The 27,652-nt window shown below is 48.8% G+C and overlaps 3 protein-coding genes across 44 annotated transcripts in view; 1 reads left to right on the plus strand and 2 right to left on the minus strand.

Moving 5' to 3' along the window:
- The first annotated feature begins 16 nt into the window (after positions 1-16).
- On the plus strand, positions 17-4,916 carry SNX22 (sorting nexin 22). Of its 5 annotated transcripts, none has more exons than XM_077881460.1 (7): positions 23-180; positions 506-589; positions 973-1,077; positions 1,549-1,643; positions 2,012-2,044; positions 2,277-2,344; positions 2,767-4,916. In XM_077881460.1, the coding sequence occupies exons 1-7, from the start codon at positions 106-108 to the stop codon at positions 2,919-2,921; spliced, it is 615 nt and encodes a 204-aa protein (XP_077737586.1). In that variant the 5' UTR covers positions 23-105; the 3' UTR covers positions 2,922-4,916. The 5 variants fall into 5 exon arrangements, with proteins under 5 accessions (XP_077737588.1, XP_077737586.1, XP_077737590.1 ...); XM_077881463.1 differs by having other exon boundaries at positions 25-180; positions 2,809-4,916; XM_077881462.1 differs by lacking the exon at positions 2,012-2,044 and having other exon boundaries at positions 17-180.
- PPIB (peptidylprolyl isomerase B) lies at positions 3,323-9,250 on the minus strand. Its single transcript, XM_077881459.1, has 5 exons — positions 9,068-9,250; positions 8,279-8,392; positions 6,689-6,782; positions 4,230-4,414; positions 3,323-3,675 (listed from the first exon to the last, which is right to left on the minus strand). The coding sequence occupies exons 1-5, from the start codon at positions 9,200-9,202 to the stop codon at positions 3,553-3,555; spliced, it is 651 nt and encodes a 216-aa protein (XP_077737585.1). The 5' UTR covers positions 9,203-9,250; the 3' UTR covers positions 3,323-3,552.
- Positions 9,251-11,157: 1,907 nt separating this feature from the next.
- Positions 11,158-27,652, minus strand: part of CSNK1G1 (casein kinase 1 gamma 1) — a 169,357-nt gene continuing 152,862 nt past the window's right edge. For 16 of the 38 annotated variants that reach the window (XM_077881427.1, XM_077881432.1, XM_077881426.1 and 13 more), the window contains 2 exons: positions 24,680-24,786; positions 11,158-11,353 (listed from right to left, as the gene is read on the minus strand). In XM_077881427.1, coding sequence (XP_077737553.1) covers positions 11,200-11,353; positions 24,680-24,786 — 261 coding nt within the window. In that variant the 3' untranslated portion in view covers positions 11,158-11,199. Of the gene's footprint in view, positions 11,354-11,507; positions 17,357-17,509; positions 17,769-21,358; positions 21,383-24,679; positions 24,787-25,353; positions 25,596-27,652 lie in introns of those variants that run through there. The other 22 variants (XM_077881450.1, XM_077881438.1, XM_077881446.1 and 19 more) reach the window with 7 other exon arrangements.

A 27,652-nucleotide genomic window follows, 5' to 3' on the forward strand; every position in this document is an offset into this window, starting at 1 on the left:
GGCCGGGGGCGGGGCTGCGGGCCCGCCGGGGTCTGCGGGCCCAGCTGGGAGAGGTCCTGCTGGGAGCCTCGCTCGGAGGGCTTGGGGGCTGGAGCCGGGGTGCGGATGCTGGAGGTTCACATCCCGTCGGTGGGACCCGAGGCCGAGGATCCCAGGCCGAGCCCAGAGAAAGGCCACATGGTGAGCGGGGACACCGGATGGGAAGGGGTGCGGGACCCGCGGGACTGCCCCCGCCAGGCGCAGAGGGGATCCCGCTCCCGGGCTGGGGCCTGTGGGCGCGGCGGGTCAGGCAGCCCTGAGACCGCCCGCCGGGATTGCCGGCTCCGGGCACGGCCGTCGGGCTCACGAGGGGCCGGAGCAGAGGGGCGGGGCCGTCCTCGCGGGGTCGCGAGCGTGCGGGGAGCGTGGGAGGGTGCCCCGAGGTTGGCCTCCGACTGCGGGAGGGCGGGCGCGGGGCCTCCCGCGGGGCCTCACGCGCACCCGGCCGCCCGCCCGCGCCCGCCAGGTGTTCCGGGTGGAGGTGCTGTGCCGCGGGCGCAGGCACACCGTGCAGAGGCGCTACAGCGAGTTCCACGCGCTGCACAAGCGGGTGAGGCTGCGCCGCCGACCGACCGCCCGGCCCCCGCCCGGCCCCCGGGAGACGGACAGACTGGGCCCAGCCTCATCCATTGCCGCCGCAGCCCCGGGAGGGCTCCGGGCCTGGGCACAGACCTCCCTGCGGGCTGCAGGGGCACGCAGAGGAGCAGGGCCAGCCGGTACTGTCGATGCCAGCGCGTGGCCCGCCGGCCCCCGGGCGCCTGGGGGTGGAAGTGGGGGCTGCGGTCTCCTTCGCGGGTCCCAACCGTCACTCACTAGGGTCCGCCCCAGGGTAGAGCCTGCGGGGGGGGGGGGGGCTGGGAGAGACTCTAGGGTGCAGGGAGCTTGAGGGCTCTGTGAGGAGGCTGTGACGGCACCGCCGCAACCTCCCGGCAGATCAAGAAACTGTACAAGGTGCCCGACTTCCCCTCAAAACGCCTGCCTAACTGGAGGGCCAGAGGATTGGAGCAGCGGCGCCAGGGCCTGGAGGCCTATATCCAGGTGTGTGTGGGGCTCAGTCTGTTGCCGCCCAGCCTGCTGGACCAGAGGTGTGGGGGCAGGGAGTGAAGGGGACCCACATTTTGAACATGCTCTTTACTACCCCAAGCCTCAACTTTCTGAACAGTAATGGGTCCAGAGGCCAACTCTGTGTATGTAGGACGAGAGGAGGGAACACGGAGGCAGGCGGTTCTCATTCCTCAAGGGTGGGAGCCTGTGCTACCCTCAGTGATGAGGATTTAGGTGGGGATCCTCCCCCCTTCTCCACCCAGCGCTGCCCCATTGCAGAGCAGGTTGGCGTCCTGGGCTTATAACCCACGCAGTCATCCAGGGCCCAGTGCTCAGAAGGCCGCCAGGCTTGGTTCAGTGCTCTCTCTTGAAATTCTTAATCCTTTTGGGAGGGCCTCACATTTCCATTTTGCACTGTACGCTACCCAGCTGGGTCTGGTTACAGGTTCCCTCTGATCTCTCCAGGGCGTCGTGTACCTGAACCAGGATGTCCCCAAGGAGTTTCTAGAATTCCTGAATCTTCGGCACTTCCCCACGGATCCTAAGGCCAGCAGCTGGGGGTGAGCTCCTTTGGGGGTCATGGCTAGGCAAGAGAGAGGGGCCCCAGTCTTGGGGAGCAGGAGGTCTCTACAGCAAGCGGGTAAGGAAAGGTTTTAGAGGCCAAGCCCGTTTTCTTCCGTTGGCCAGGCACTAGCCTGGTTCTTCTCTGTGACCTCCCTCATTAGACTTCTTGGCTGGGGTTGAGGGGCTCTTTTCTGGACAGTCTTGGTTTCCCCAGCCACCTCCGGAACTGAGCTGGTTACAAATAGAAGCAGTGGTCCCCTGGGAGGTGAAGCGCTGGGTTTGCCTGTCTCCACCTCTTCCTCGCTCGCGTGCCTCCCCTCACCCCACCCGGACCACAGCTCACAGCGGGTCTCCTCTTTTTCAGAGCCCTGGGGGAGTTCCTGCCAAACGACAGCAGGCAAGTCCGAGCCCCCGCCCCCCTCCTGCTGCCCCCTAGTGGCCAGGTGCCAGGAGGCGGGCCTGCTGCTGCCTGGCATCCCCACCGGCTCAGTTTCTGTTGGTGCCTCCTGAACCCAGTTCCCACTCATTTTCCCCCTTTTGGATGCTTAGTGAGCCCAATCCCTAGTCTCTACCAGACAGGAGACTCCTGGCCCACCTCACCCTCACTGTTCTGGACTCTTCCCTTTTAGCTCGCAGCTGCACCACCAGCCTGTCATCAGCTTCCGCATGGATCCCTACATTTGCAGTCCATCCCCAGGTGAGGGGGTGCCTCTGACCTATAACCCATCTATAGGGCCTAGGTATTAGGGTGGGAGTTGGAGGTGAATGTGCCATTTTCAGTTCAGGACTTGCAGGCAGCATCTCATGCCCACTGCCAGCCTTTGCAGCCACACCTGTCCTGTTGCTCCTGTAGCCTGCTTTGTATTCTCCTTCAAGAAGCAGGCATGAAAAAAAAAAAAAAAGCAGCAGCAGGCATGGTCTTCCCTGGTTTCCGCTCCTCACCAGCCTGGCTTTACCAAGCTAATGTGAGCAATGTGACTGGGGAATGCCAAAGCCTCATTTAGGGTGGCCTTAGCAGGGGCTTCTGTTCCTGAGGAGAGGGCTGAGCTTATGGGCTCCGGAGCTCAAGGAACTGCAGGCCAGAGGCTAGCGCCCCCTACCTCTTGTCTTCCTTTCCAGTACCCTACCCCTTCCTCCTGTTTTTTCTTCCCTGTCCTACAGAGCCTCTGCCCAACGTGGTGGTGAATGGCGTGCTCCAGGGTCTCTATGGCTTCACCAACAGGCCAGCTAAAGCTCAGCCAGAGGTTCCTTTTCAAACTGCTCCTTTGCCCTGATGCCCTGACCAGCCAAGAGGCCTATGGGTTGCCTGTCAGGACAGGCACGTGCTTCATTCTATGTGCCTCCCGGTCAGAAGAGGCTGCATCCCCCTTGGCCCAGACCCAGGACTTAGGCACCCCAGGTGCCAGGGCACGGACAATGGGGAATAAGGAATAAAGGGAGAAGTCAATTTAGAGGTAGGCTGTGAAAGGTGGAGGCAGATTTTTTCACCTTCACCAGAAGTGGGCGGGGGACACTCAAAGGTTGAGGCTCTGTGTTGGCAAGGGTTAGAAGCTAGAGCAGAGTTGGTATCTGGGGAAAACGAGGACAGCTACCCACCCCTCCACCCCAGGAGTCCCAGAGGCTGGGACAAACTAGAGCAGGTGTTGCAGGCCCAAGAACCCAGCCCACACACTGGTTATAAAAAACCCACCGTTTTTTTTTTTTAATTGGTCAGCATTGGTAGGAGTTGGAGTTTGTTACAAAACCAGGCCGCTGGCCTATGGAATGTGAGGGGAGGGGTCCGCTCCGTCAGATGCCAGCACCAGGGCCCCGCAGCACGGTGCCCTGTGGCGGGCCGTCCTCACCCATGGGAAGGCGACAGGGACTCGCAGATGGTGGCTCAAAGGGAAAGCGGTCCCTGGGGCTCTACTCCTTGGCGATGGCGAAGGGCTTCTCCACCTCAATCTTGCCACAGTCTGCGATCGTCACATCCTTCAGGGGCTTGTCCCGGCTGTCTGTTTTTGTGCTCTCCACCTTCCGTACTACCTCCTGGGAAGGGAGGCAGTGGGGTACAGCAAAGTGAGGCAGGAGGGCCACCCCTCAAGGGAGAAAGGCCCCGGAATATGGCTGGGAAGGCTGAGAACCCCATGTGACCAACAGCATGCAACTGTGAGGCAAGCAAAACCCTCAGGGAATCCTAGCCAGGGAGAGCCCAGCTCTGAAGGGAGGATGCAAAAGTTTTGATCCTCTGAGCTAAGGCCCAGGGGAAGAGGGTGGCTGGGGACTGGGTACCAAGTATCTTCTCAGGGACGTCATGTTTGGCTGTGTCCTGCTCAACTTGGGGGGGGGGGGGGAGCTGCCAGCAGAGCACCAAGTTGTGACATGGAGGCTCCTGCACCTGCGCAGCCTCAACAGGCCTCGGGGCCGGAAGAATCAAGAACTTGGGGGCAGAGAAATTGGGTAGTTCTGAATATGTACCAGGTCTGTACATATGAACACTGGTGGGAATCTGTGGGTTCCCTTTTGGGAAAGGGGTAAAATATGTGGCATCCTTGCTGTGGGGTGAAAGTTGCCCAGGTTTAGCCCTTGCCCCCCAAACTCACCATGCCTTCCAAAACTTTGCCGAACACCACGTGCTTGCCATCTAGCCAGGCAGTCTTAACCGTCGTGATAAAGAACTGGGAGCCGTTGGTGTCTTTGCCTGCATTGGCCATGCTCACCCAGCCAGGCCCATAGTGTTTCAGCTTGAAGTTCTCATCAGGGAAGCGTTCACCATAGATGCTCTTTCCTGGGAAGAAAGAGTAGGGTCAGGGAGCTGGGTTGGCCCAAACCAAGCAGATCTTTGGGGTGAGGATTCCAGGGACTGAACCTGTCTTCGATGCCAGGCTGCAGCAGCTTATAAAGACAAAAGCTGTCCCCTTCCTACCCTCTGGTCTAGGAGCCAAACTGTGCTGACAGACCCAGCCTGGCCTTATGCCCCGCTGATTTAGTGAACAGCTCACCCGATTACTTTGAGAATACAGTTTAGTGGATTTTAAATAAGGCGTAGATCAACAGTTACCCTTGGCTATGGCCTGAGAGTTCTGCCACAGAAACTGAGATACTTTGGTATCTGCAGACGCAGAGACACAGAGGAGGTAGGAACTCTCCAGAAAAGGAGGACAGCTATAGTTGACCAGTTTTTCTTCGTAACAGCACAGAAGACAGATGAGTAGGGAGAGGCTGCCATTTGGGTTCTGGATAACTAAGAGCCTTTTACCAATGAACATAAAATAAAAGCTAGTTGTTGATGTGTGTGGTGTGTCTATCCGCGAGGGGTCTGAGTCATTTCAGAGATCCTCACCTAAGTCTCCAGAGCTGCTTCCAGGAGAAATCCTGCCCCCTTCTTTTTCCCTGTCCCCTCTCGGGAGATTCACACCATGCACATTAGCTACTACGGGCCCCGGAGAAACCCAGTAACGAGTCTCATTTTGTTTTACGCAACACCTTTAGAACTTATTTGTGTATGAAACCCCTTTTCTTCCCCAGTGTACCTATTTTCAGCCTGTGGTTCCAGAGAATGGACCCAGCTTGGGAAGCTGTCCTGGATGGCTGCTCATCAGGGAGGCATTTCTGACTATGCAGCAGGTGGGGAAGGCTAAACCCAAGAATTGCTAGACGCTGGTGGGGGCATCTCAGGGCCAGGCCAGAGAGCAACCCGACCCTCTGCAGAGACTCCTGGCTTGAGTGCTGGCTAAGAGTGTCTCCGAGGAGAGAGACCTCTTTGTAAATCTCCAATGACAGCAGGATTTCAGTTACTGCCACTCTCCAGAAGACCCCACATCTCCATCTTGGGTCCGATCACCTTCCCAACACACATAAGGAGTTCCAAACTCAAATGGAGAACTCTTCATTTTAAGTTCAGTGTATTTCATCATCTTTCCCTCCAGACTTCAGTTAGTCTTTTGGCCTTTCCCTTGCACACTGTCCACGTGGTTCCCACTGCATTATCTATCTAGATATCTAGAGAGCGTCTGCCACTCTCACTGCAGAAACAACTAATGCTCAGAGTAGGAACAGTGCCTGCCAGACAACCGTCACGAGCATTTTATACATAGGAAAACTGCCACATGATCTTCCCTCAGACCCCTCTGCGCCTGGGTCTTCCTCCCATTCCAGTCCTCCGTGGATCCTCCCTCCACATAGGACAAAGCCCAGGTTCCCAGGTCTAGCCAGAGCCTACCTCTCTCGGCCCGCAGTGTGGTGGGTGCTCTCCCTCCACCTACAGACCCCACCTTCAGCCACGCTCCTGCCACAGAACAGAGCTGTGTTCACCTTAGTCCTGCCTCTTTGCCCAAATTCTCCTGGGCCAGAACCTTGCTCAAATCTTCCCTCACATTCACAAGGCCACTTCCTGATCAGCTTGGCCCGAAAGGACTCCTCTGCTTGCTGGCACCTCCACAGTGGCAGACGTACCATATGCCAGGCACCTACCATGCAGCACCCCAACTCCTCCCACTCTTACTCTATACAGGGGGAAACAGATACTGAGAGGACTCACTTGCCTGAGGTCACAAAGCAGAGATGGCAGGTTTGCCCACTGTGTCTGACTCCGTGCACACAGTGCTAGTTCTATTATGTCTGCTCTGTCTCTCTCGGGCATTACTGCCAAAGGCCATCACCTATGTTCTGTACTGCTCTATAGCTTTCATGTGGTCTTCCTCTGGTTCCTCCCACCCTCAGGGTAAACAACCCAAGGACAGCCTGACCCAGAATCGTGACCCAGGTGTTTCACTTAGCCTCCCCATCCCCCAGGGGGTACCTCAAGAAAAGTCACCAAGGCTGTAGGCCCTGAGCAGGAGGCCTGCCAGCTGGGTGAGAGCCACATGACCCCTCACCACTCTCCTCTCCTTTGTCCTGGGGTCCCTATACAAAGAAAGATGCAGCCAGTCTGCATGTGGGTGCCAGTCCTGACCCCAGTGGAACTGGGTGAGCAGGAAGCCCGGTCTGCCCAACACGGCCCACACCTCCCAGCCTGGAGGCTGCACTAACAGACCCTTCTGCCCAGGGGACCTGAGGTTACCTCCAGTGCCATCTCCTCGGGTAAAGTCTCCACCCTGGATCATGAAGTCCTTGATCACACGATGGAATTTGCTGTCTTTGTAGCCAAATCCTTTCTAGAAAAGAGAATGAGAAGGTGAGAGGTGGCATGAGGCACCATGCAGATATTATGTATCTGCAGATATAAGCTCCCTGCAAGAGCCCAGTCCCTAGCTCCTGCTCACAGAAGAGACACTACTGCTGACCAGATGTCTCATTCCACATGCTACTGAGTGAGCAGTTACTGCAGGCCAGGCAGGGAGCCCACAGGCCCAGGAAAGGCTAAGACTGCACATTACCTTTATACAATTCTATTTCACATGCCTCCACCTTTCCCCACTTATGCTTTTCTCGTTTTCTCTTCATAAGAACAGATGTTGGGGAGCCCAGGTGGCTCAGCGGCTTAGCGCCGTCTTCAGCCCAGGGCCTGATCCTGGAGACCTGGGATCAAGTCCCACGTCAGGCTCCCTGCATGGAGCCTGCTTCTCCCTCTGCCTCTCTCTCTCTCATGAGAAAATAAATAACAATCTAAAAACAAAAAACAAAAAAAAACCCCAGATGTTGGGGCGCCTGGGTGCATCTGCCTTTGGCTCAGGTCACCATCTCAGGGTCCTGGGATTGATCCCCTGCTCAGTGGGAGCCTGCTTCTCCCCTGCCTCTGTGTGCTCGCTTGCTCTCTCAAATAAAATCTTAAAAAAAACTAAACAAAGGAATGCAAGAAAGCAGACCAAAAACCAATAAAAAGTTACCTGCTGAGTCACTGCAAAGTTGGAATACAGGGTTTTTTTTTTCTTTGATAATTTTTTATTCTAATTCCAGTGCAGTTAACATACAGTGTTATATTAGTTTCACAATATAGTGATTCAACAATTCTAACGTTACCCAGTGCTCCTCATGGTAAGTGTGCTCTTAATCCCCTTCACCTGTTCACCCCATCCCCAGCCCTCCCCTCTGGCAACCACCAGTTTGTTCTCTAGAGTTAAGAGGAATACAAAGTTTCTTAAGCAGGGCACTCCTGTTTCTTTAAAGTCTGCGGAGCTCTGGGCCCCTTAGCTTTAAGAGAAAGTTCTGGTGCATAGGCCACAAACTAGTTTGCTAGTAATCAAGTTTCCTTGATTACTGCAATGTCTTAAAGATGAAAAATTTTCTCCAAAAAAACCTCACCACACATATTTCTGGATTTTGTTTAAAAACCCTCAAAGAGGGCAGCCCGGGTGGCTCAGTGGTTTAGCGCTGCCTTTCGCCCAGGGCGTGATCCTGGCGTCCTGGGATCAAGTCCCGCGTCGGGCTCCCTGCATGGAGCCTGCTTTTTCCTCTGCCTGTGTCTCTGCCTCTCTCTCTCTCTGTGTCTCTCATGAATAAATAAATAAAACCTTAAAAAAAAAAAAAAAAAGAAAGAAACACCTCGAAGAAATGGTGATAGCAGGTTCCCAGAGCTGCGGGTCGGCGGGGGGCTGGTACTCTGCGAGCGCCAAGCTAGAGATGGGCCACGCTCTGCACTTGAGTTTGCTGCCAGCCCTGCTCGCCAGCTTCACTTCAGGGGCCTCCGAATACCTCTGCCCTCGCCACTTACCTCCCCGGTGGCTAAGGCCACAAAATTATCCACTGTTTTTGGAACAGTCTTTCCAAAGAGACCGATGACCACCCGGCCTATATCTTCATCTCCAATTCGAAGGTCGAAGTACACCTGAGGAAGAAGACCATTTCAAACTCTGCCTTTTGTACAGGGGTCCTGCCAGGGAAGGGAGGGCCCGGGAAGGTGCCAAGACGGCAGAGAGCTGGGCCCTGTTTTGAGAGCAAAGGTTCCGAAGCTGCTTTCGGTGGTGACCAGAGAAACCCTACGAGAATCTAATGAAGGCTCCAGACCCTCTTCCCAGAAAACGTTTGTCTGCACTTCCTTTAGACTACAGGGCAGCAAACGACCTTTAGTCTAAATAAATCATGAGCGCAGATTCTAGAAGTGGGCACCCCCAAACCGTAAGGAGGGCAGTCTAAACCCGTCATGCAAGTTCCAAGGGGACAGCTGTGCTTTGTAATTAGTTGGAAGCGGGTAAAATCTGGCCCAAGTGAAGATGCACAGTTTGCCACACGTGAGGCTTCGCCGCCTCCCCAGAGGCTGGACGGCGTCGGCGACAGAGACCGCCCCGAGGCGGACAGTGTCAGCCCGCTCCGGCTCACGGCGGGGGGGCCGGGCATTCTCCGGGCGGACGGAGAGGGCTGCCCGGACGCCGCGAGGCCGCCGCGGGGAGCCGGGGACGAGCCGAGCCCCGGGGCCTAAGTGCCTCGCACCCCGGCGCCCAGGCCCGAGCGCGGGCAACGGGGGGTGGGCCTCGCCGGGCAGGTCGGGGAGGGGAGCGCGGACCTTGACGGTGACTTTGGGCCCCTTCTTCTTCTCGTCGGCCGTGGAGGGGCCTGGCAACAGCAAGAAGAAGACGGAGCCCACGACGAGGGCGGCGGCGAAGAGAACCTTCATGTTCCGCTCGGAGAGGCGCAGCATCCACCGGCCGACGAGAGCGCGGCCCCGGCAGCCGAGCGCCGGAAGAGGGTGGGGCCGCGTCGGCGTGGGTCCCGGCGGCACCACCGAGCGCGGCTGCGGGGGGGGCCGGGGCTCCTGCGCGCCTCCTGGCGGGCGGCGGCCCCCGCGTCCCCCCTCCGGGTCGGCGCCGGGTGGTAGGTCCCCGCGGGGGGCGGGGCTCGGCCTGCCGTCCGGGCCGGCGGCGACGCGGGCTCGCGGGGGGCTGCCACGTTACGGCGGCCTCATTGGCTCCCCGGCTCGCCCACGGCCCCCGCCAGGCGGCGGCTCACGCACGGCGGCGCCGCCCGCAGAGCGCGCGGATTGGGTCCCCGCCGGGACTCCAAAGCCCAGCGTGCAGAGCGGCCTGTCCCTCGGCCCGCCTGCCGCTGGGGCGGAGCGGGGGGAGGCGCTCGTCGCTTCCCGCCTTGGGCCCGCCAGGCCGGAGCTGCACCAGCTCGGGTGTAAGTGGTGGCGTCCCACGTGGGGCCGCTTCTGCTCACCCAGATGACCTTACTGCTCCTTCTGCTTGTCTTGCTAAGCTTCCTTCAAAGCCTTTTGTTTTCCACTTTGTCCCTGTCCGTTTACTACCTGTTTTTCTCTGGCCTTCCTGCGCTTACTGCTCTATGTAGGAGTCAATGCACACTTTATTCTTGTGTACTCTGGTTCTTAACTTCCTTTCTTTACCTCTTTTCCCAACTAACATTATTATTATTACTATTATTTTTAAAGTAGGCTCCACACCCAGCATAGAGCCCAACACTGGGCTTGGACTGACGACCCTGAGATCAGGACCTGAGCTGAAATCAAGAGTCGGAATCTGAACTGACTGAGCCACCCAGGCGCTGCCAAGTAACCACTTTTTTTGTGAGCAACGGACTGTGTTGCAGGTGTTGCACTTATTTTGTGTACATCTCCCCCAGAACTGTTGCAGACTGAAGTGTCCAACAAATATTGATTGCAATAGCATCATGTTAACACTGAGGTGGGAAATAATTTACATATATATATGTGTGTGTATATATGCCATGGAAATGGCCTGAAGTTCAGTCTCTCTCTAGAAACCTTCGGCAAGGTCGACGATAGTCGTCAGATGCTTTCACACTTGTTCTGGTCTACAACATATATACTTCGGTGCTGGGTCTTACCCAGAAAAATTAAATTACACCCATCTTTCAAAAATTTCCACCTATGATGTCATTAAATGTCTTTAAGACCAATATTCAAAGATTAATATAGAAAACTTTGGTCTTCACAACCCAAATTGTAGGTAGGCATGGCTCTGTTTCAATTAGTTGAACCCTGCAATTTGTTCTCTGAGATGCGGACCTAAGTTTGAGGTTATGCATTGTCCCTGGCATCAACTTGTCCTTGCTTACACTGAGGTCAGTGGAGCTAGGCTGCAAAGCTTCCACAGGTCTCTCACATAAACACAAATAACACTGGCTGTTTCTAATCCTCACACCTCATCCAGACCACTTCAATCTGGCAGAGGTTCTTCCTAGGTAAAACTGTTGGATTGACGAAGTTCATCTTCCAATCTCCCCACTCCCACTATTTTTTTGGTCAGGCTTCTTTCCCCCATGAACTGGTCTCATGCTGTCCAGAGCCATTGAGAAAAATGTTTACTGCTATGGTTTCAGAGTAGCCTGTTCCACATGAGGAGCTAATGCCAAGATGTCATAAAAGCAACCTGCTCTGTATGTCCTCTACCACTTTTGAAAGGAAAAAAAAAAAAAAAAAAGCTTGATGGATAACATGTTCTAAGTGTGAAGTTTTTCTCTCATGATCTTAAAACAGGTCTTCTGCTTACTTACCTACCAGTGAAAAAACCAAATCATTAAGTAGTGATCGAGTAGTAACAAAAAAATGGGAAACGGCCAATCATGCCAATTGAGAGTTTTGTGGCCATATGTATATATACACTTACGATGTTATAATTGCACATCATAGTTTTATTCTCCATCTGCACAGATGTTCAGTTAGTGGAGCAGAATTTTTAAAGCTATTCCAAAGCTGCTCCACAGAGTAGATCTCAAGAACCACAGGAATTTAGGGACCAGTATGTGAGTGATCAGTGTCCAGGTTCTGCCAGGAATATTTAAAGTGACAGACAAGAGAGAGCGGTGTTCAACCCTAAAGAATGAAGCAAGAATACCACAGAATCAGGCATCATTTTCATTCATTGGAGCCCTGAGTCATATCTGAGTTCATCCTAGCTGGATTGGATTCTTAGTTACAAAGGAACCAGGGAAAATTAAAACCAGACCAACCAACCAACCAACGAAAATTAGTCAAGAAAGGTAAGACATTTTATTTTACATACAAAAAGGGTGCAAACTGAGTTCTTTCTTCCCCAAATTGGGGAAGAGGTATACTTAAAGATCACATTTGTGTTTTCCATGGTGCCCTAGGAAATGGGCTACTCTGAGATAACATATCAAGACCCATTTTCCATTTTCTCCAAAGAAGGCTACTTCCTCTGCAGAGGAGTTTCCTAATGGTGTACAAATCTCTCTCCTGGAGGAACCGTTTCAAATACACTCGAAATTGACATTCATGTTTAAAAATACTACAAGTTTCATTTTCACAGCTGAGCTTTGCGACCAGTGCCAGGGTTTATGAAACAACATCACATATCTAAAATAAAAAAGTTAAAAAAAAAAGGCATTTAACAATAATCAGACACATTCACACAGCAATTAAAACTGATTTCCACAGCTGATTTATACATCATCTAGTCTTTAAAAAATTGCAATCAACATCCCAACATCTTTTTCAAAGTACAATGGGCAAAGATTAAAGAAACAGACAAAATAATATAATAAATTAGAGGATGTAATATATCCAATGGGAATTGATGAATCAACATTACTTTCCATTGGGGGGGTGGGTTATATTTTTGGTTTCATCTCTTTTCTGCTGTTTACTCTTCTGCTCAATAAATGGGGCTCATTCCCAGAGCCAGTTTGCTGTGACACTAATTTGAGAAGCTCACTTGTTATTTCTTTACTTCTGAGAATACTCAGTAACACATGGTCCCAGCAGCCTGGGCTGTGAGTCTTTATGGAAGTGAAACGCACAGATGAGAATGCACGCGTGCGTGCACACACACACAGGCATACAAGTGCAACCACACACACCCATCTGTAAATATATTTCCCCCCAAAGAAATGGCTCATCTCTCCTGACACATTCCTAACAGATTGACAAGCCTCTTAAAAAAGCTTTCGGTGCAAGGGCTGGCCTGGGATTTGGTCTGGAGCTCATGCAGAGGAAACTGACCATGTCTCGCCTGCCCGAAGGGGTTTGCAGGGAAGAGGCAGTCAGGACAGCCGTCCTCTGTGTATTACTGGGATGGGTGCACTGCACCCCCACTTATTATCATGGATAACCCTCTGGTCAGACTTTGAGGGTGATGGCACTGGAAATGATTGTGAGGAGAAAGAGGAGGAAAGTAACAAAAATTCTGTCCACAGAACTGAGGTTTCTTGATTACATCAAGTTTGGTAATGAAACTAGAAATATATGGAGTACACATTCACTTTTTCCTTTGTAAGCTGATCTACAAATACTGGAGTGGACTTCCTGGTTGCTTTTTGAGGAACTCTGTCAACTACTATTGTCTATATCCAGGGAACCTACTTACTATTTTGAATACAATGGAGAAATCTATTCTTTTGCATTTACTCACCTGCAAAAGGAGTTATAACATGTTTTTAAGACTGCTTAATTGATCGAAGACTTCCAAGATTCCTTACTTGTGGCTAAACTGCAAACCCTCAAAAGGGCCATGGTTTCCTTTTCTTTGTATTCAGAAACAAAGCCACCCCTCTCCCTCCCCCCTCCCCCCACCCAACAAGATAACAAAACTGTAAGAATCTTATTTCGATTCCTGCTGACCCATCAGAGGGAAGACTGGGAGTCACTGGCCATCAATCTCTAGACAGGGCTTTCCTGGAGGCCTGGAGTTGGCAAAAGCAAGAACCCCAGAAACAAGTGCCTGTTGCTCATACAGCCAATCCAGATGTGGATTGTTCCAGCCAATCCAGAGCCTCGTTACCCCGGCTCCTTCATCTGCACACCTTGGGGGCAATGGCAGGGACGGTGGCAGTGGACTGGCAAAGGCAACATTGCCCAGACAGCGCTGCAAGTTCCCAGTCTGAGTGACTCTAGCTTTAATGTGGCCGACCCTGGAGACGACAGTATCAGGGCAATTCACTGGGGATGGAGACTTGGTTTAAATATGAAAATGGAAGAGGTGACTGGGACACACAGGAGGCATATGGAATTGGGAGAGATGCATCAGAAGATCAAGTTCCTTTGAGATGCTTTCTAGGCCGCCATGAAAGTACTTATTTTTTATAAATGCAGGCCGTGCTTGCTCACTTAGATGGGGAATAAACTGTATCTTTTGCATACAAAAAAGTTAAGGCTATGATCTTTAGTAACCACTCTGACATACATTATTACCATCACTGCATATTCCTGACATTAAAGATGGTTACTAACAGTGAATATGCACCATCAGGGGAGACTTCCAGTGAACTAAGTTGGGAGATACAGGTGACGGACCCTCTTCTGGCTAATGGCAGGGGCTGCTTCTTTGTACCTGGAGTTCACAGAGATAAACAGGCAAATCAGCACTTCTACTGAAAACCCCAGGATTCTGCTGCCTCCTGTTGCCCCTGCGTTCCAGAGTGAAGTGGAGCTTTAACTGGAGGTCAACCAGTGTACTCTTCTTAGACCCTGTTTACTCCTAGACAGACTCAATATACCAGAATGTTCATCAAGGCCGTCGTGAAAGCACACTGGCTACTGGCACACCACCCCCACTCTTGCAGAGTAATCTAGAGTGAGATCACTGGGATATGCCAGGGTGTGTGCAGCAAGTGATCAACCCTTACAATGCCTGACTGTACAGACACAGGTCATTCTCTGGTCATACAAGAAGGACCATTTATGCCTGGGTGGATGCCTGGCCTGCTTGCTTCAATCTGCTCAAGATGCGATGCCAGAAGGACCACAGGGCTCGGGAGAACTCCTAATAGCATATAGTAAGGGTTTTTTTAATGAACAAATGCTGTTAGTACTTACTGCTAGGTCAGAAGCAACTGCATCAGTCCCAAAGAAAAAGATCCCTAGGCACCATGTTGTGAAATGGAGAAAGCTGGAAAAACTGCAGTGAGTGGATTGGGGTGTTGGTGGGTGGAGGGAGTGCCCAGCCTCAGGCTACTGGCTGAGGTACAGTGCTAAGCAACTAGAGCAAGAGGGCTGAGGAAGGGAGCCCTGATGCGCTGCTGGGGATGGGACTGATGGCCCAATTATTCCTTAGGTAGTCTTTTTATTTACTTCTTAATTTTCAGGAAGATCACAATAGAATCCAAGGGGTCTGGGACCACCTTGGAGTGCTAATGGCCTTAGAAGAATCACCATTACCCTTTGTTATGAAAATCAAATACCTAGTAAGAGATTTGTGGGGAGCAGAGAAAGAACAGTGCATTAGGAAGGACCCCCCCCCATAACTGCTTAGGTTTAAACCCCTCAAGAGCTAGCTGTTAAAAACATTTTAAGACCAAAAAAAAAAAAAAAAAAAAAGTCACAAACCCAGCTGCAGGGGGCTTGCCCTGAGCCAAGCTGGTCACTGCCTTTGCTTTTTTGTGGAAGCAGAGGTGGGGAGGCACTTAGTGGGTATGGAGTGCCAGGATGCTAGAGGCTTTGTCACCATTTCCCCTTGCCCTCCTTTGAGAGGCAAGGCTTTTTCTATACAAGGGATAAGGAATTAAAGTTTCTATATGGGAAGTTTGAGTTGTCCAAATGCCAGTTGTGAAACTCTAAGTTTCTGAGATGGTGCCTTAACCACTAGGTAATATCAAAGAAGCAATATTCAAAAATCCTTGTGGAAAAGGGCTGTGACGCTGTGTCTCCCAGCCACTGTTTTGTATATAGGAAAATTTCTTTTAAAGAAAGGAAAGACTACAATCTTTACATGAGCTAAGCAGGTCTGAAGCCAGTAAAGTGATACTTCCTAGCCAAGGCCCAGTAGGACAGGGAAAGCCCAGTAACTCTCATCGATGTGACTGCTGATATTTCTGCTCCATGTGAAATACATCAAGGGACTTGTCAGGAAATGCCAATTACCAGAAAGTAGCCTCAGATCCTCCAGTCCAAAAGATGGCCCTCCACCTCAAGTCAGAGGCAATGATTTCTGTGTTCCCAAAACCACCAGACTCAGTCACCAGCCACTGTCCTCCATGGTCAGCTCTCTCTACTCCCAGATACAAGGCCTTGTTCCCTGATGTGATTCTTCTCTATCACATCTGGAATGAGGTCACTGTTGGCATAAGCCACTGAACTCAAATGAAAATTGAGCACAATAAGATGAACTCCATACATTAATGACTTTCCAAGCAGTACATGAAGAACCAAGACCCTTCATCGTAGTAGATTAGGTGGACTGGGTAAAACCAGACAGTGGACTGGGTAAAACGTGCTCTAGATCCATGGCCATCTTACTTGGAAGGAGTCTATATCCAATTAAGAAGATAATTTCAGACCTTTCATTTCAGTATCCTTTCCCCTGGAATTTTCTGGCACCAACCAATCTTACCCTCCTGTTCACTACAGCCCCATGTGCTCAGTCCTGAACCTGCTGCAGGTGCCTGGTTTCTGATAAGGCAGGCCAGCCCAAACGCTACCCCTCAGCTACTGGGGCAGACAGTACATACTGATTTTATTTCATGGCCCTATGATGCCAAATCCTGAGGTTCTTCTGGCAGCCGGAAGAAAGGCTCACTTTCCTCCTCTTCTTGTCCACTAGTGGCAAGATGGTGGTGGCTCTTTTATCATTAATTTTGTCCCCCAAATCACTAAGGAAGTCACATGGCTATCTAGTTGGAAGTCCCTGGCAGTGGAGGAAACCGGTATTTCCAATTTTTTTGTCAAGCATCTCTTTCTCCTGGTCACAGTCTGGCTTGGCTGGCTCATCCAAGTGCTGGAGAGCTAGGCTGTCCAAACTGTAGGCTGATGAGGTCAAGAGGCTCTGGTAGGGACATTCTTCAGCAGCTGAGAAGATGAATGAAAATTCAAGTATGTTTCCTTGCCAACCTGAGCGCTTACTCAGAATGACAGAGTTTGGCTTCTTCTCTTCTGGGTGCTGCAGACCCAACTTTTTTCCACTGAGAATGTCCTCTGGACCCATGTTCTCTCTGAATGGCTTGGCTGGCCCCATCCCCCTCAAAACAGAAAAAAAGTAAAACTCTCGATATAACCAGACACAATATGCATCTGCCATGTTTTTTGTTTAAAAAAAAAAAAACAACTAAAAGTGCAATAAAGTCAGTTTTTGTTTCCTTTGCGCAGAACAATTTGCATTGTCCTACTACCGTCTGGAGAACAGAGTTCGCTTGTTGAGAGAGCGAAGAATGCCAACACGCAGGGACAGTAGACTGCAAATTTCTCACAGCTTGTGTCCGACAGTGTAACTTCACAGGAGGAAGGGAGGGAGGGACCTGCACCCCGTGGCCAGCTGGGGATGGAGGCCGCACAGGCACAGAGGAGGAGGAAGCCATACTGCCAGGCACAGCTGGTAGTTGGAGAAGGTTCTTCTCCAGCCCAGGCCTGCCATCTTCCCCCTGCCTTCTTGGCCGCACCCCCAGCCTCTTAAGCTCCTTCAGCAGACAAAGCCTTTAACTCACTAGCTTTTATGCTGGAGAGGGTTGAGGGTGGGCAAGAATCAGGAGTAAACTAGGGGAGGGAAGAGAATAGTAGTCCTTGAGTTTTTGTGAATGACACCTTCACTGTAAACAATAGGAAGGAGAGTCAACCAGGCAGCCCCAAGGGCAAGCAGAGGAGGAGCAGCAGCTCTGGGACCTGCTCAGAGCTTTAGGCAGGCGGGGATGGCCATTGACCCATTGGGCCCTGGCTGCCCACACTGGCTCCTTCTGGGGGCATCTGTTTTCTTCTTTTTGGTTTGGATCTCTACCCTCCCCCACAGAGGAGTCCCTTCCAATGAAAAATGGCAGGAGCTGCAGGTGCAATCGAGTTAGAGTCCCCAGGGCCTGAGGACTCCTGGGAGGCACTGGTCACTTGTGGCGCTGGGCAGTCTTCTTCCTTTTCCTCTTAAAAAAACAGCAGCACCTGGAGCACAAGGAACATTGCCAATCAGTGCGGGAGGCCTGCAGCTTCTGACAGCTTCTGCCTGCTTCTGCTTCCTGAGGGTGGGGTGGGAGAGAGGCGGATTCCAACCCCCCACCCCCCCCCACCCCGGCATCTAACCACAGGGCCACCCACCTTCTACAGTGCACACACTGGAAGTAGTAGGCAGTGTCTGCCAGGATAGCCAAAGGAAGTAGCTGCCTCATTTCAATCTACAGCTACCAAGCCTCATCATCAAAAGGCTGTAGACGAGGCAGGGCCAAAACAGGCATCTCTGGAAGGAGGAAGAAGGCTAGTCTTCTGGTCTCCTACTCAGCCCACATAGCTCATCTTTATCTAGAACCAAGGTGAGGGGTCCTCAGGGCTGCTTAAGACTAGCCTGCATTGTCTGCCCCTTGAAACGGAGAGGAAAATGATTTAATGCAGCTTCAGGAGGAAGTAGGTAGGAAGCTAAACTGAGGCAAACAAATCCCCCCCCCAAAGTATGACTGGAACTCTAGCAGGATCTCATGATGCTGCCAATGAAGGATTAAGGATGCTCATCATCCTGCATCCCCATTCCCAACCCCACCCAGCTACCCAGAGCAGGCAGGAGGAGCCCCGAATCTAGTAAGAACTGTGAGCCCAGATCCCCCAACTGAAATCAGCACAGCCCACTTTTTGTTCGGAGGGGACTGGGGCCGCAGCCCGGGAGCTGAGCGTTGGCAAGTGTATGGCTGCAGGTCCTCAACTTAGCTACGGAGACTGCTGCTGCTGTGCCAGATGGGGTTAGAGTACTGGCCCTCATGCAGGGTGGAGTTCAGGGCCTGCTCCCCTTATCCGCCCTCCATGTTCTGTTCCCTGGGCAAAAGCCACGCTCTGGAATAGCCCTAAGCCCGAGCATCCCCTCCTTGCTCCTGTCTCTGGAATAGGGAGCAGCTCTTGCTGAGGCAGTGACTAAGTCCAGAAGGGGGTGATGAGGGCTGTGGCATGACTGGTGCAAGAGATATGTCCTTCCCAGAAAGCTGATATGTGGGAAATGAGGATGTGAGGGCCAGAAGGAATGGATGAGTCAAAGGTGCCAGATGGTGGAGGGGAGTCAAGCCGCAAACTTGACCCTTGAAAGGAAAGCTTTTTGGAGAGAAGCTTTCTGGTTCTCTTGCTTAAATCCCACTGGGTTTAACGCCAGGGCTATTCGTATGAAAATAAAGAACTGGTGCTTATTTTCCATACCCCTAAATTCTCCATCCACTGTGGCTAAGATTCTCTCCTTTTTCAGCCTGACCCCTTGGTATTTGGACAGGTTATTAAAATTTTGGAGGTCTCTTAGAATGCGGAAACCCATTCATACAGGTAATGATAACCTTTAACAATATCTGAATGAATAAAAAATGAAAACTATGGAAATAGGACCTTCTTAAGGGAGTCTTAAAAAAGATTTTCTGAAGGTATCAATGACATTTGTGAAATGCTATTTTTTTTTAAAGTTTATTTATTTAACTAATCTCTACCCCCAACATGGGGCTCAAATTCACAACCCTAAGATCAAGAGCCACATGCTCTTCTGACTGAGCTAGCCAGGTCCCCTATGAAATACTATTAATGGGTATTAATATAGTCACTAAATAAAGTGGCACATGTATCTGGAGATTCAATAAATTCTTTTAAATAAAAATGACCAATGCTTTTGATTAAGACCATCTTCTCCCTGGAGAAGGCTTCAAGAAAAAAAAAAAATGGTCTTTTTCTGTTATATATGCTTAAGAAAATGGACATTTTCAAGTTGAAAGTCCTGAAATTAATATTAACCAAGGCAAACTAAATCTCATGGGAGCATCAGTAATGCAACAGTTACCTGTTCTCTGTTAACCATGATTTCAGAGACATCACTAAAATTTAAGTCAATTCTTCTTTTTTTTTTTTGAGGATGCTAAAATGAGGATTTTGTATTTTTAATAAGTAAGAGCAATCACAATGAAGTTTGAAATACTATTTTGGTCCCTTTCAGACTATATATTTCATTTTACTTCCTTCAAGGCAAGTCATAAGAATTAATGTCTGCTTACAAGTATCACTGATGTCCCATGCTGAATTTGCCGGCTCAAGGGGAATGTGAGCTGTGGTTTTGAAGCCTAGATTAATTTTTGCTAGTGTAGTTAATGCTTCAGTAATAGCAGAAGCTTTTCCTGATCCTAACCATGAGGAAACAGGCCCCCAATCTGCTCTTCGACCCTCTAGTTTCTGTGATGACTACTAGCAGCAGGACCTGTTAAACTGGGTCAGACCCCTTATCAAGCCCATCAACTAACTCCATACAGATGTCTTACTCTCCAAAGAGAAGGAAGGTAAGTGATGAACTCTTCTTGTGTTGCAGGTTTTCTTCCAGTCAATTCTTTGATGGGATGACCAGAATTTCCTAATGTGCTGGAGTGAGAATCAATCTGGTCTCCCTACTCACAAGCCAGACCTGTGAGCCATTACCTTTCCCATACTGCTCTCTTGCTCCATCCTAGTTCTCTCCCCTTCTGCTGTCCCTTTGCCACGCTTTTCTTCTTTAGTGTACTCTCCCATTCTTCCCTTATTCTAACACCTGGCTCAAGCCTCACTGTATCCATGAAGTCTTTCTTGACCATTTCCTGTCCATAGTGACCTCTTGAGGGATAACAGAAGTGTCCTGGAGAACTACTTGTCCTTTCAAGTATATATGTTTTATCTCTATACAGCTAGATGGCACCTAAGTTCTTGGGGCTCCCCCTAGAGTTCCAAGCAGAGTTGGATGAGCACACAGCAGGTCCTGTATGTGTAGTCAGGGTTACGTGAGTGACATCTCACAGGAAAAAACAGACTATGACAATATAAGATTCACACAGACATATTTGCTAGATAAAGGGGCCAAGTGTAGTTCTCAGTACCACAAGACTACAAATTCTATTTGTATAAAACCCAATTATTATCTTCCATATATCCCTGTCCCGGGGAAACCCTGTAGGCAACTTGGCTTGACCACTGGGGTTCAGAAACTGGTGCCTGACCCAGTCACTGAAGACAAACAGAAACAAGGTGATCACAGAGTCCAGCAGGCCGTTATCACCACATAGAATATGACCTCATGCATGCAGACAATGTGGGGGAGTTGTAATTCCAGACTGCAACGACCAACTAGCTCAGGAACACCTGGAAGGTCACTGGCAACATCTAAGAAGAAAGCTGGCGAGGGGGCTCTTTCTTGTAGCAAGTATTTATCTCAGTGAATGTGGATTCTTTAGGGCTTCCCTCTCCACATAGCTTGCACTGTTCTTAAGAATGCACTCAAGGGACCTTTTCCAGGAGTGAAAAGGAGAGGCTCCAACATCTTATTAGCTGAGTCAGCCCTTGGCTCACTGTACTCTTACAGGGAAAAGAAAAGAAAAAGACAATAAATGAAAAACAAAACCCCTCCCCGAAACAACAAAATGTCCATTTCTTCCCCAAGAAGGAGCTCTTTTTGAGAGACTCATTTTACAGATGGAAGAACTAGCTGAATCAAAAAGAAAAGTTTTTTTTTACCAAAGCAGCCAATTTCCAGGTGAGAGACCAAGCCACACAATGTGAGATAATCTGGCAACAAGTGGCCTTGGGGTTCTGAAGAATAATCAAAATGACTGATACAGTAACCTTGTCCTCCTGCTTCTGTCCCTCTCTGTCTGATAATCTCTGGTCTATCAATTTGAGAGATAATTCCCTCAGATAGAAATAGAAAGATAATTTTGGATACTGTGGGATATTGTTTTGACAGGAGGAGAGAGTGATGAGATGGGTTTGAAAGGAAAGAAGGAACAGATTAATTCCTGGGTGTAGGCCTGCCCCATCCCCACCTTGTGGATCTAGTTCCCCAGTCTGGGTGGTTATGGCACAAGGCGGCGTATGGAAGCCATTCAGTGTTCCTAAGGCATTTTGTTTGGCTTTGCCAATCCCAGCCTAGTCTGGTCCGCTCCCCTAGCATGTGGACTGGAGAGAGGGACTCACCACAGGTTGAGCATTTTCAGGCAGCTACAGAGTGTGTAAAGAGAAAAACACAGAAAGGAAGAGAGAAAGAGAGAGATATTAGTCCACAGAGGTGAGATGGAAGCGACTCCCTGTGAGCCATGCAAACATGCAGTATGTGTCTGTGTTTCGTTTCTTCCTCTGTTGAGGAGGTAGGGTGAGTAGGCTTGGGCCACTTGGCCCCCACACTAAGGTGGAGGGGGCAGGCACCTGACAGAACCATCGAGGAGGGAGCTGGATATCTCAGTGAAGGGTAAGGTAAAACAGAAAGAGTTGGTGGGAGCCCCTGAGTGGGTTTTCTTAGGCAATTTCCAGGAAGGTAGCAGGAGAAAGAAGAAATGATCCTGCCTGTAAGGATTCAGTCAAGCACTTAGGGAGCCATTTTGGTTCCCACACAAAGTCTTACTGTGCAATGTTAAGCTGATCTCCCAAGTATTCTGAGGGAAGGAGAAGTTCCTAGCCTTTCTGTAAGTCCAACACACCTGACCAGAGCCGTTGGCAGTTAGGACTTACTCTAGATGGGGGGAAAAGCCTTTAGCAACAGGAGATGAAGCAAAGCAAGGGGGAGATCACTGCTCTGTACTGAGGTATAACCGTCAGGAAAAGGACCTTCATCCATTCTTATCAATTCTCAGGAGACAGGAGGTCCACATCTGCTAAATTATAACTGAAGTCAGGGGATAACCAAAAACTCCTATTTTGACCATAACAAAAATCCACCAAAAAGCTGTCTTGCCTCACCATCCTTCCATCATATTTAAACAAGGACATATGTCCTCTAGCCAGAAGAACAGGGCAGTTAGATGTTCATATCATATACAGAACAAAAACCAAGACCTTGTTATTTCTCTCATCCTTTACACAAAACAAGCTGGGTGAGGAGCTCAAAATCAAGAGCTTGGATGTGAAGGTTTCACGTATCTCCCCAGCCCCTGGTTGAATCTTAATATAGACAACAGCCCTCTTTTCTTCCCTACAAGTAGGCTGCATGGACAAATGGCATCACAGCTGCGTGCAATGAGGGGTTGTTTGGGACATCTTGTGCTTCTCTAGCTGTGACTTCTTCCCATGAAAATGATGGAGCAGGTGGATTCATGGCTCCCTTCCCCCTTTCCAAAACACATAGATGGCCAAGAAGAAAACCACATGGCTGTGCTGACAGTTTCCTCGGCAAGATGGTTTGGTAGCTCATGAAATCACTAGGGGAATCAGCACACAAAATGCCCTAAGCTGTGAGCTTTCAGATGATGTTTGGTCAAATACAACTGCTCCCTCTGCTTTCCACACATTTCAGAAGGCCCTGGAACTAGTGGCAAAGAGGCACAGTAGTCCTTTTTACTAAATGGGGAGACTTTAAACACTCTTCACACCCTAGATTTTAGATTATACCACAACAGAATTCACCACATTGAAATCTCTTTGTGTGAACAACCCCCTGTTTCATACACAGGACACAAACACCACACTTACATACATAATCAGTGTACACATTTACCAAAACAAAATGAGAGAATGGGTTCAAAAGATAAGCCTGAATAGGACATACTCTAAGACTAATAAGCTCTTTCAATCTTGGTATTCAAAGTACACTATCAAATCCAGAATTAGACTTCTAGCCTTCAAAGTAATAGCCACAACATAAATTGGGAATGGGGGGGGGGGGGGCGGGGAGGGTACAGCCATCCTTCAAGCCCAGACAATGTTTAAATCAGAACATGCTTTAGCACCATGATTCCCAACCTCGGCCACACATCCGAATCACCTCAACTTTAAAATTTCCTGATGCTCAGGCCATAACCCCAGATAAAATCAGACTGAGGCCATGATTCAGATATATGTATTTTCTAACATGCCCCAGGTGATTCCAAAGTGCAGCCAATATTGAGAACCCAGAGGATAAGGAGTACCATACTGTTTATTTGGGAGAATGAAGTTTTGTCACGGAAGCTTAAAATCTCCAAAGTCCCTGAGAATAAAGAGCATATTTCCTTACTAAAAATGGTCTCTTGCTGGCATTAAAAACTCTCCCTGCCTTTCTTTCTTATCAGTGCCTTATATAAAGCAGGAGAGAAGCATCTGAAGCTGCCTACAGTCAGCACAGATGTGACAAGAGAAAGGTCCAATTTCATCCTTGGTTGCTTTTTATCTACGGGTAGGAATCCTTAAATCCTGGCTTTTCAAGAAAAGGACCTCTTGGAAGCAAAGTGAGCTCATCATACAGATGAGCAGGAGAACAGAGGAATGGGCAGGGGACAGCCCTGTAAAGGAGGGCTGGAAGGAAGAATGCAGGTCTTGACTGGCCTCCCACCACTTGAGACCCCGAGGTGCAAGCATGTTCAGGCTGGTATTGGGGCCATCTGGGGGCTCAAGAGACCAACCGGGATACAGTATTACTATTCAAATGTTGTCTGCTTCCGAGAACAAGATACTGGGATAGCCTGAATGTTCTCAAAGGGTTTATAAGAAAGGTTACCCATATCAGGCTTGGCAGCAGTTACTGATTTGTAAAGGACTTCTCTCCCTACCTCATGTCTTTTTGGAGTTTAAGTCTGGATTGGAATTTGAGATGGGGCAAAAGGGGAAAGAAGAGAAGAAATGCTGCTTTTGCAGAATTGGCAACTATTCCTCCTTCTATCCCATATGCTAAAGAGTTTAACCACACGCCATGCAGAGAGCACCAAGGGGCTGATGGAATGGGTAGGGCAACACATTCACAGGCAAGAGAAGCAGAAAAGGGAGTGGACTCACCGCTTCCCAGTAGTGTGATTTCCTCTCCTCCCAAGACTCTCTTACTCACAGGTGTCAAGACTATCTTGCCTGACTTATCGGGAGTTTGAAATTGGGATTCTGAATCCAGAATCATTTAAGTGAAAGCACAATGGCCCTGAAACCCTTGCTCCATGATTCTACATGCAGAATTCTTGGCTAAGAACCAGAAATCAAATGCTGTTCAGTATGGTCCATGGTTTAAGATAAACAGATTTTTCTCTGTATCCCATAGGGAGCAAGAAGCTCCAGGAACCCAAGAGGCTCAGGACTGCTATCTGTTCTAGCTTTTACACCACGATTCTTTTAGTTCACTAGGTCTTTTGCCCCATGCGGACTAGAAAAATGCAATGGCCTTCCCAGAAATCACAGCTAACGAGGGCAGAAGCAGCCTTAAGTACCATGCAAAAAATAGTCAAAGGAAGAAAGCTGAGGACACAAGCATGAGGAATCTGGTCTGAGATGCACAGCACATAGAAAGGGAAAGATAGATTTTTCAACCTAGGACTCAAGAGCCCCCTTAAAAGATGAACGTACTTAGCTTCCTCGACTACCTCCACCTCGGCGTGAGCTGTGATTGGTGCATTGGAGTGGGCTCCCGTGGGGTCATCGACATTCAGCTCACCATTGGTTGAGCTAACCACCTGCAACAGAAAGATGGAGTGTGACAGACATCATGGCAACAGGAGCCTCCTGCCAGCACCAGAGAAGGTCCCTAAGGGGGTCTCTAACTAGTCTATAACTTAGATACTAACCAGGCAGTGTCTGGAATACTTGTTTTCCTGAGCTGAGGGGCCAGATATCCTCATTTAGGTAAGGTTCCCAGGCCATATCATGAGAGGACACAAAATGCAACGATGTGATCCTATAATAACTTCCATATTGAAAGCCTACTCTGTGTCAGCACTCTGCTACACTGTGTGTAAATTTAATCTTCACAAAAAGACTATGAAATAGGTCACGTTACTCTAATTCTACCTCAGTTTATTATGCTAGAATTATAAATAGACTCAGTGATGATGCTGAAAAAAATTCTAAAATGGAAATCAATAGTGGGCATCAGAAACTATAAGTAATTACACTTTCCTTCAGAAATTTCTTCATGGCTTTGACCACTGGTTTGAAGTTACTCAAATAACAAGACTGCCGGATCCTCTCTGTCCCGTGAGAGGACAGACGGAAAGGAAACGCTTTTCCTTGGAAGACCAGTCTTATTTCAACAACCTTTATTTCAGGTTCACTGTCATCCCATTTCTCACTGATGGTCCCCGAATTGTAACTGAAGGCTCTCACTCCTGTCATCTGGTTAATGTGGACCCGATCAGGCTTCTCTTGCTTGTGCAGCTGCTTCTGTCACCTGGTTTCATTTCCACATGATTCCTGCTTATGTGGGTGCTGGGAAGTGGGAAAAGGGACCCCGCTGGACAAACCACTCTGCTGTTAAAGATCTTGGCTGAAACATGGGAGAGAACCACAAAATAGGATGAACGGTTCGGATACCATATGCCCTTGGGTAAGTAACTTCTATTTGAGATGGTTTCTTACAGGTTGATGGGAAAATTACACAAGCAAATGTATGACATGGTGTCCGGTACAATACCTGGCACACAATATGGTAGCACAGCATACATAGTAACTACAAAATGCGTTCTAGGATTAGTCAGCCCTGGAATTGAACCCTAGCTCCACCACTTACTTGCTGTGAGTCCTTGGGCAAGATCCTCAATCTTTCTGTGCCTAAGCTTTCTAATCTGTAAAATGGGGAAACAGTGCTGCTTACCTGATAGTGTTACTGTGCAGACAATGCACACCCAGTGTTTAGCCTATGGTACATGGTAATGGCTCAGTAAGTGTTCATACTACTGCTATTCTCCCTCCACAAATGTTTATTCTTATCTCCCTCTAGATCTGGGGTCCTCACCAGCAGCTTATTTGAAAAAATTTCCTGCATAGTCATAAAAGGGCAGGTGGAAATGTTTAGTATAAGGGATCTTTGGGGTATTTATTCAAAGAATAAAGGGCACACAAGGTAAACACTGCTTACTAGCAGTATTTACTTACCATTATTTCTAAATCAGAATATTTATTGATCTTATTAATAATACATGATTTAAAAAATGGAAACAATGCTGTGTGGTTAGTCAAAGAAACTTACAACAATAAATTTGGACTTATCCAAGGGATCTGCTAGTGATCAAATTTAGCACCTCTGACTAAGGGAACCACTCAACTTTACTTATCTCCTGACATAACAAATATTATATAACCTTATCTATGTGATATTCTTGCCAAAGAAAGTTTTATCTGGATCTAAGTATGATGGGAAAAAAAAAAGCAGACAAACCCAAAACATGGGGCACTCTATAGGACAGCAAGCCTGGACTCCTCAAAAAAGACTTCTCTTAAAAAATTTTTTTTCCCCTTTTAACACAGAGATGAATGTTACAGACTAAGAGAAATTAAATGACTAAGAGATTGATAGAGACTAAAGGGTTATAAGAACTAAATGCAAATGTAAACCTCGATTAGATCCTGGACCCTATAAAATTAATCTGGGGGACAATTGGAAATGTGATAAGGATTGTAGATTAGATATTATGGAATTATTTAATTTCTTAGATATGACAACAGTGTTAGTTACATAAAAGAATGCATTTGTTCTTAAGACACTTTGACTAAACTACCGTGAGATAAAGTGCAATCAATGTTTATAATTTACTTTCAAATATTATTAGCACACACTCTCCCCCTCACCCCTCACACCACCACCACAGAATGAAAGACATGTGGCAAAATCTTAATAATGATTAACTTGAGTTAATCTGCGTGATTTGCATGCGTTCATCTGACTACCACCACCACTAACTTCTCCATAAATTTGAAAATTTCAAGAAGAAATTTGAAGTTAGGGCGATAAACAGCAAAAACAAAATTTGAGGAATGAAGGTTTGCAAATTAGAGAAGCACAGCTCCTCATGCTAATGCTGTCCTGTGAACTTCCTCGGCCTACATTTATTTCTTGGGGCACATCCTGGCTGCACACTGGCAATCATGCTGGTAAATGCATTCTGCAAGCATAAGGGCTACAGGAGAAATCATTGTAAGTTTTCTAATGAACAGCTCAGAACTAGACAAGATGTTAAATAAAATATCTTGGCCTCTACTAATATGAACAAAGCAGGGGGCAGCAAGCATCACCACTGCCAACTACTTGATGACTTTGGATCATGGCGCCTGCCCACAGCGTCTCACATGTATGCTCTCTAATTTCTCATTGCTATGAATTGCCACTTGGCCTATTAGCAATGTTGGGCAATCTAAGGAAGAAGAGGTTATCTGCATTTTACAGACTGAACATCTTATCTGTATTAGTGAGTACCTGGTCTCAAATGAATCAGGCACAAATCTAATTACCAGGTGTCTAACTTTTAACTTAACTATACCTAAAATATCCTTGGGAATCAGCGGCTACTAATCTAGGTCTTTAGAGCAACCACTTCTGAGGCTAGA

Source organism: Canis aureus, chromosome 32, assembly GCF_053574225.1.
Source record: "Canis aureus isolate CA01 chromosome 32, VMU_Caureus_v.1.0, whole genome shotgun sequence".
Classification (NCBI taxonomy): Eukaryota; Metazoa; Chordata; class Mammalia; order Carnivora; family Canidae; genus Canis; species Canis aureus.

Excerpts from the sequence above, each read along its gene's own strand:
- SNX22 (XM_077881460.1), top strand. The coding sequence starts at position 106 with ATGCTGGAGGTTCACATCCCGTCGGTGGGACCCGAGGCCGAGGATCCC. Across the intron at positions 590-972 it reads TCCACGCGCTGCACAAGCGG|ATCAAGAAACTGTACAAGGT; the intron begins GTGAGGCTGCGC and ends ACCTCCCGGCAG. Across the intron at positions 2,045-2,276 it reads TTCCTGCCAAACGACAGCAG|CTCGCAGCTGCACCACCAGC; the intron begins GCAAGTCCGAGC and ends CTTCCCTTTTAG.
- PPIB (XM_077881459.1), bottom strand. The coding sequence starts at position 9,202 with ATGCTGCGCCTCTCCGAGCGGAACATGAAGGTTCTCTTCGCCGCCGCC. Across the intron at positions 6,783-8,278 it reads TGGCCTTAGCCACCGGGGAG|AAAGGATTTGGCTACAAAGA; the intron begins GTAAGTGGCGAG and ends TCTCTTTTCTAG. Across the intron at positions 4,415-6,688 it reads CCGAGGAGATGGCACTGGAG|GAAAGAGCATCTATGGTGAA; the intron begins GTAACCTCAGGT and ends CTTTCTTCCCAG.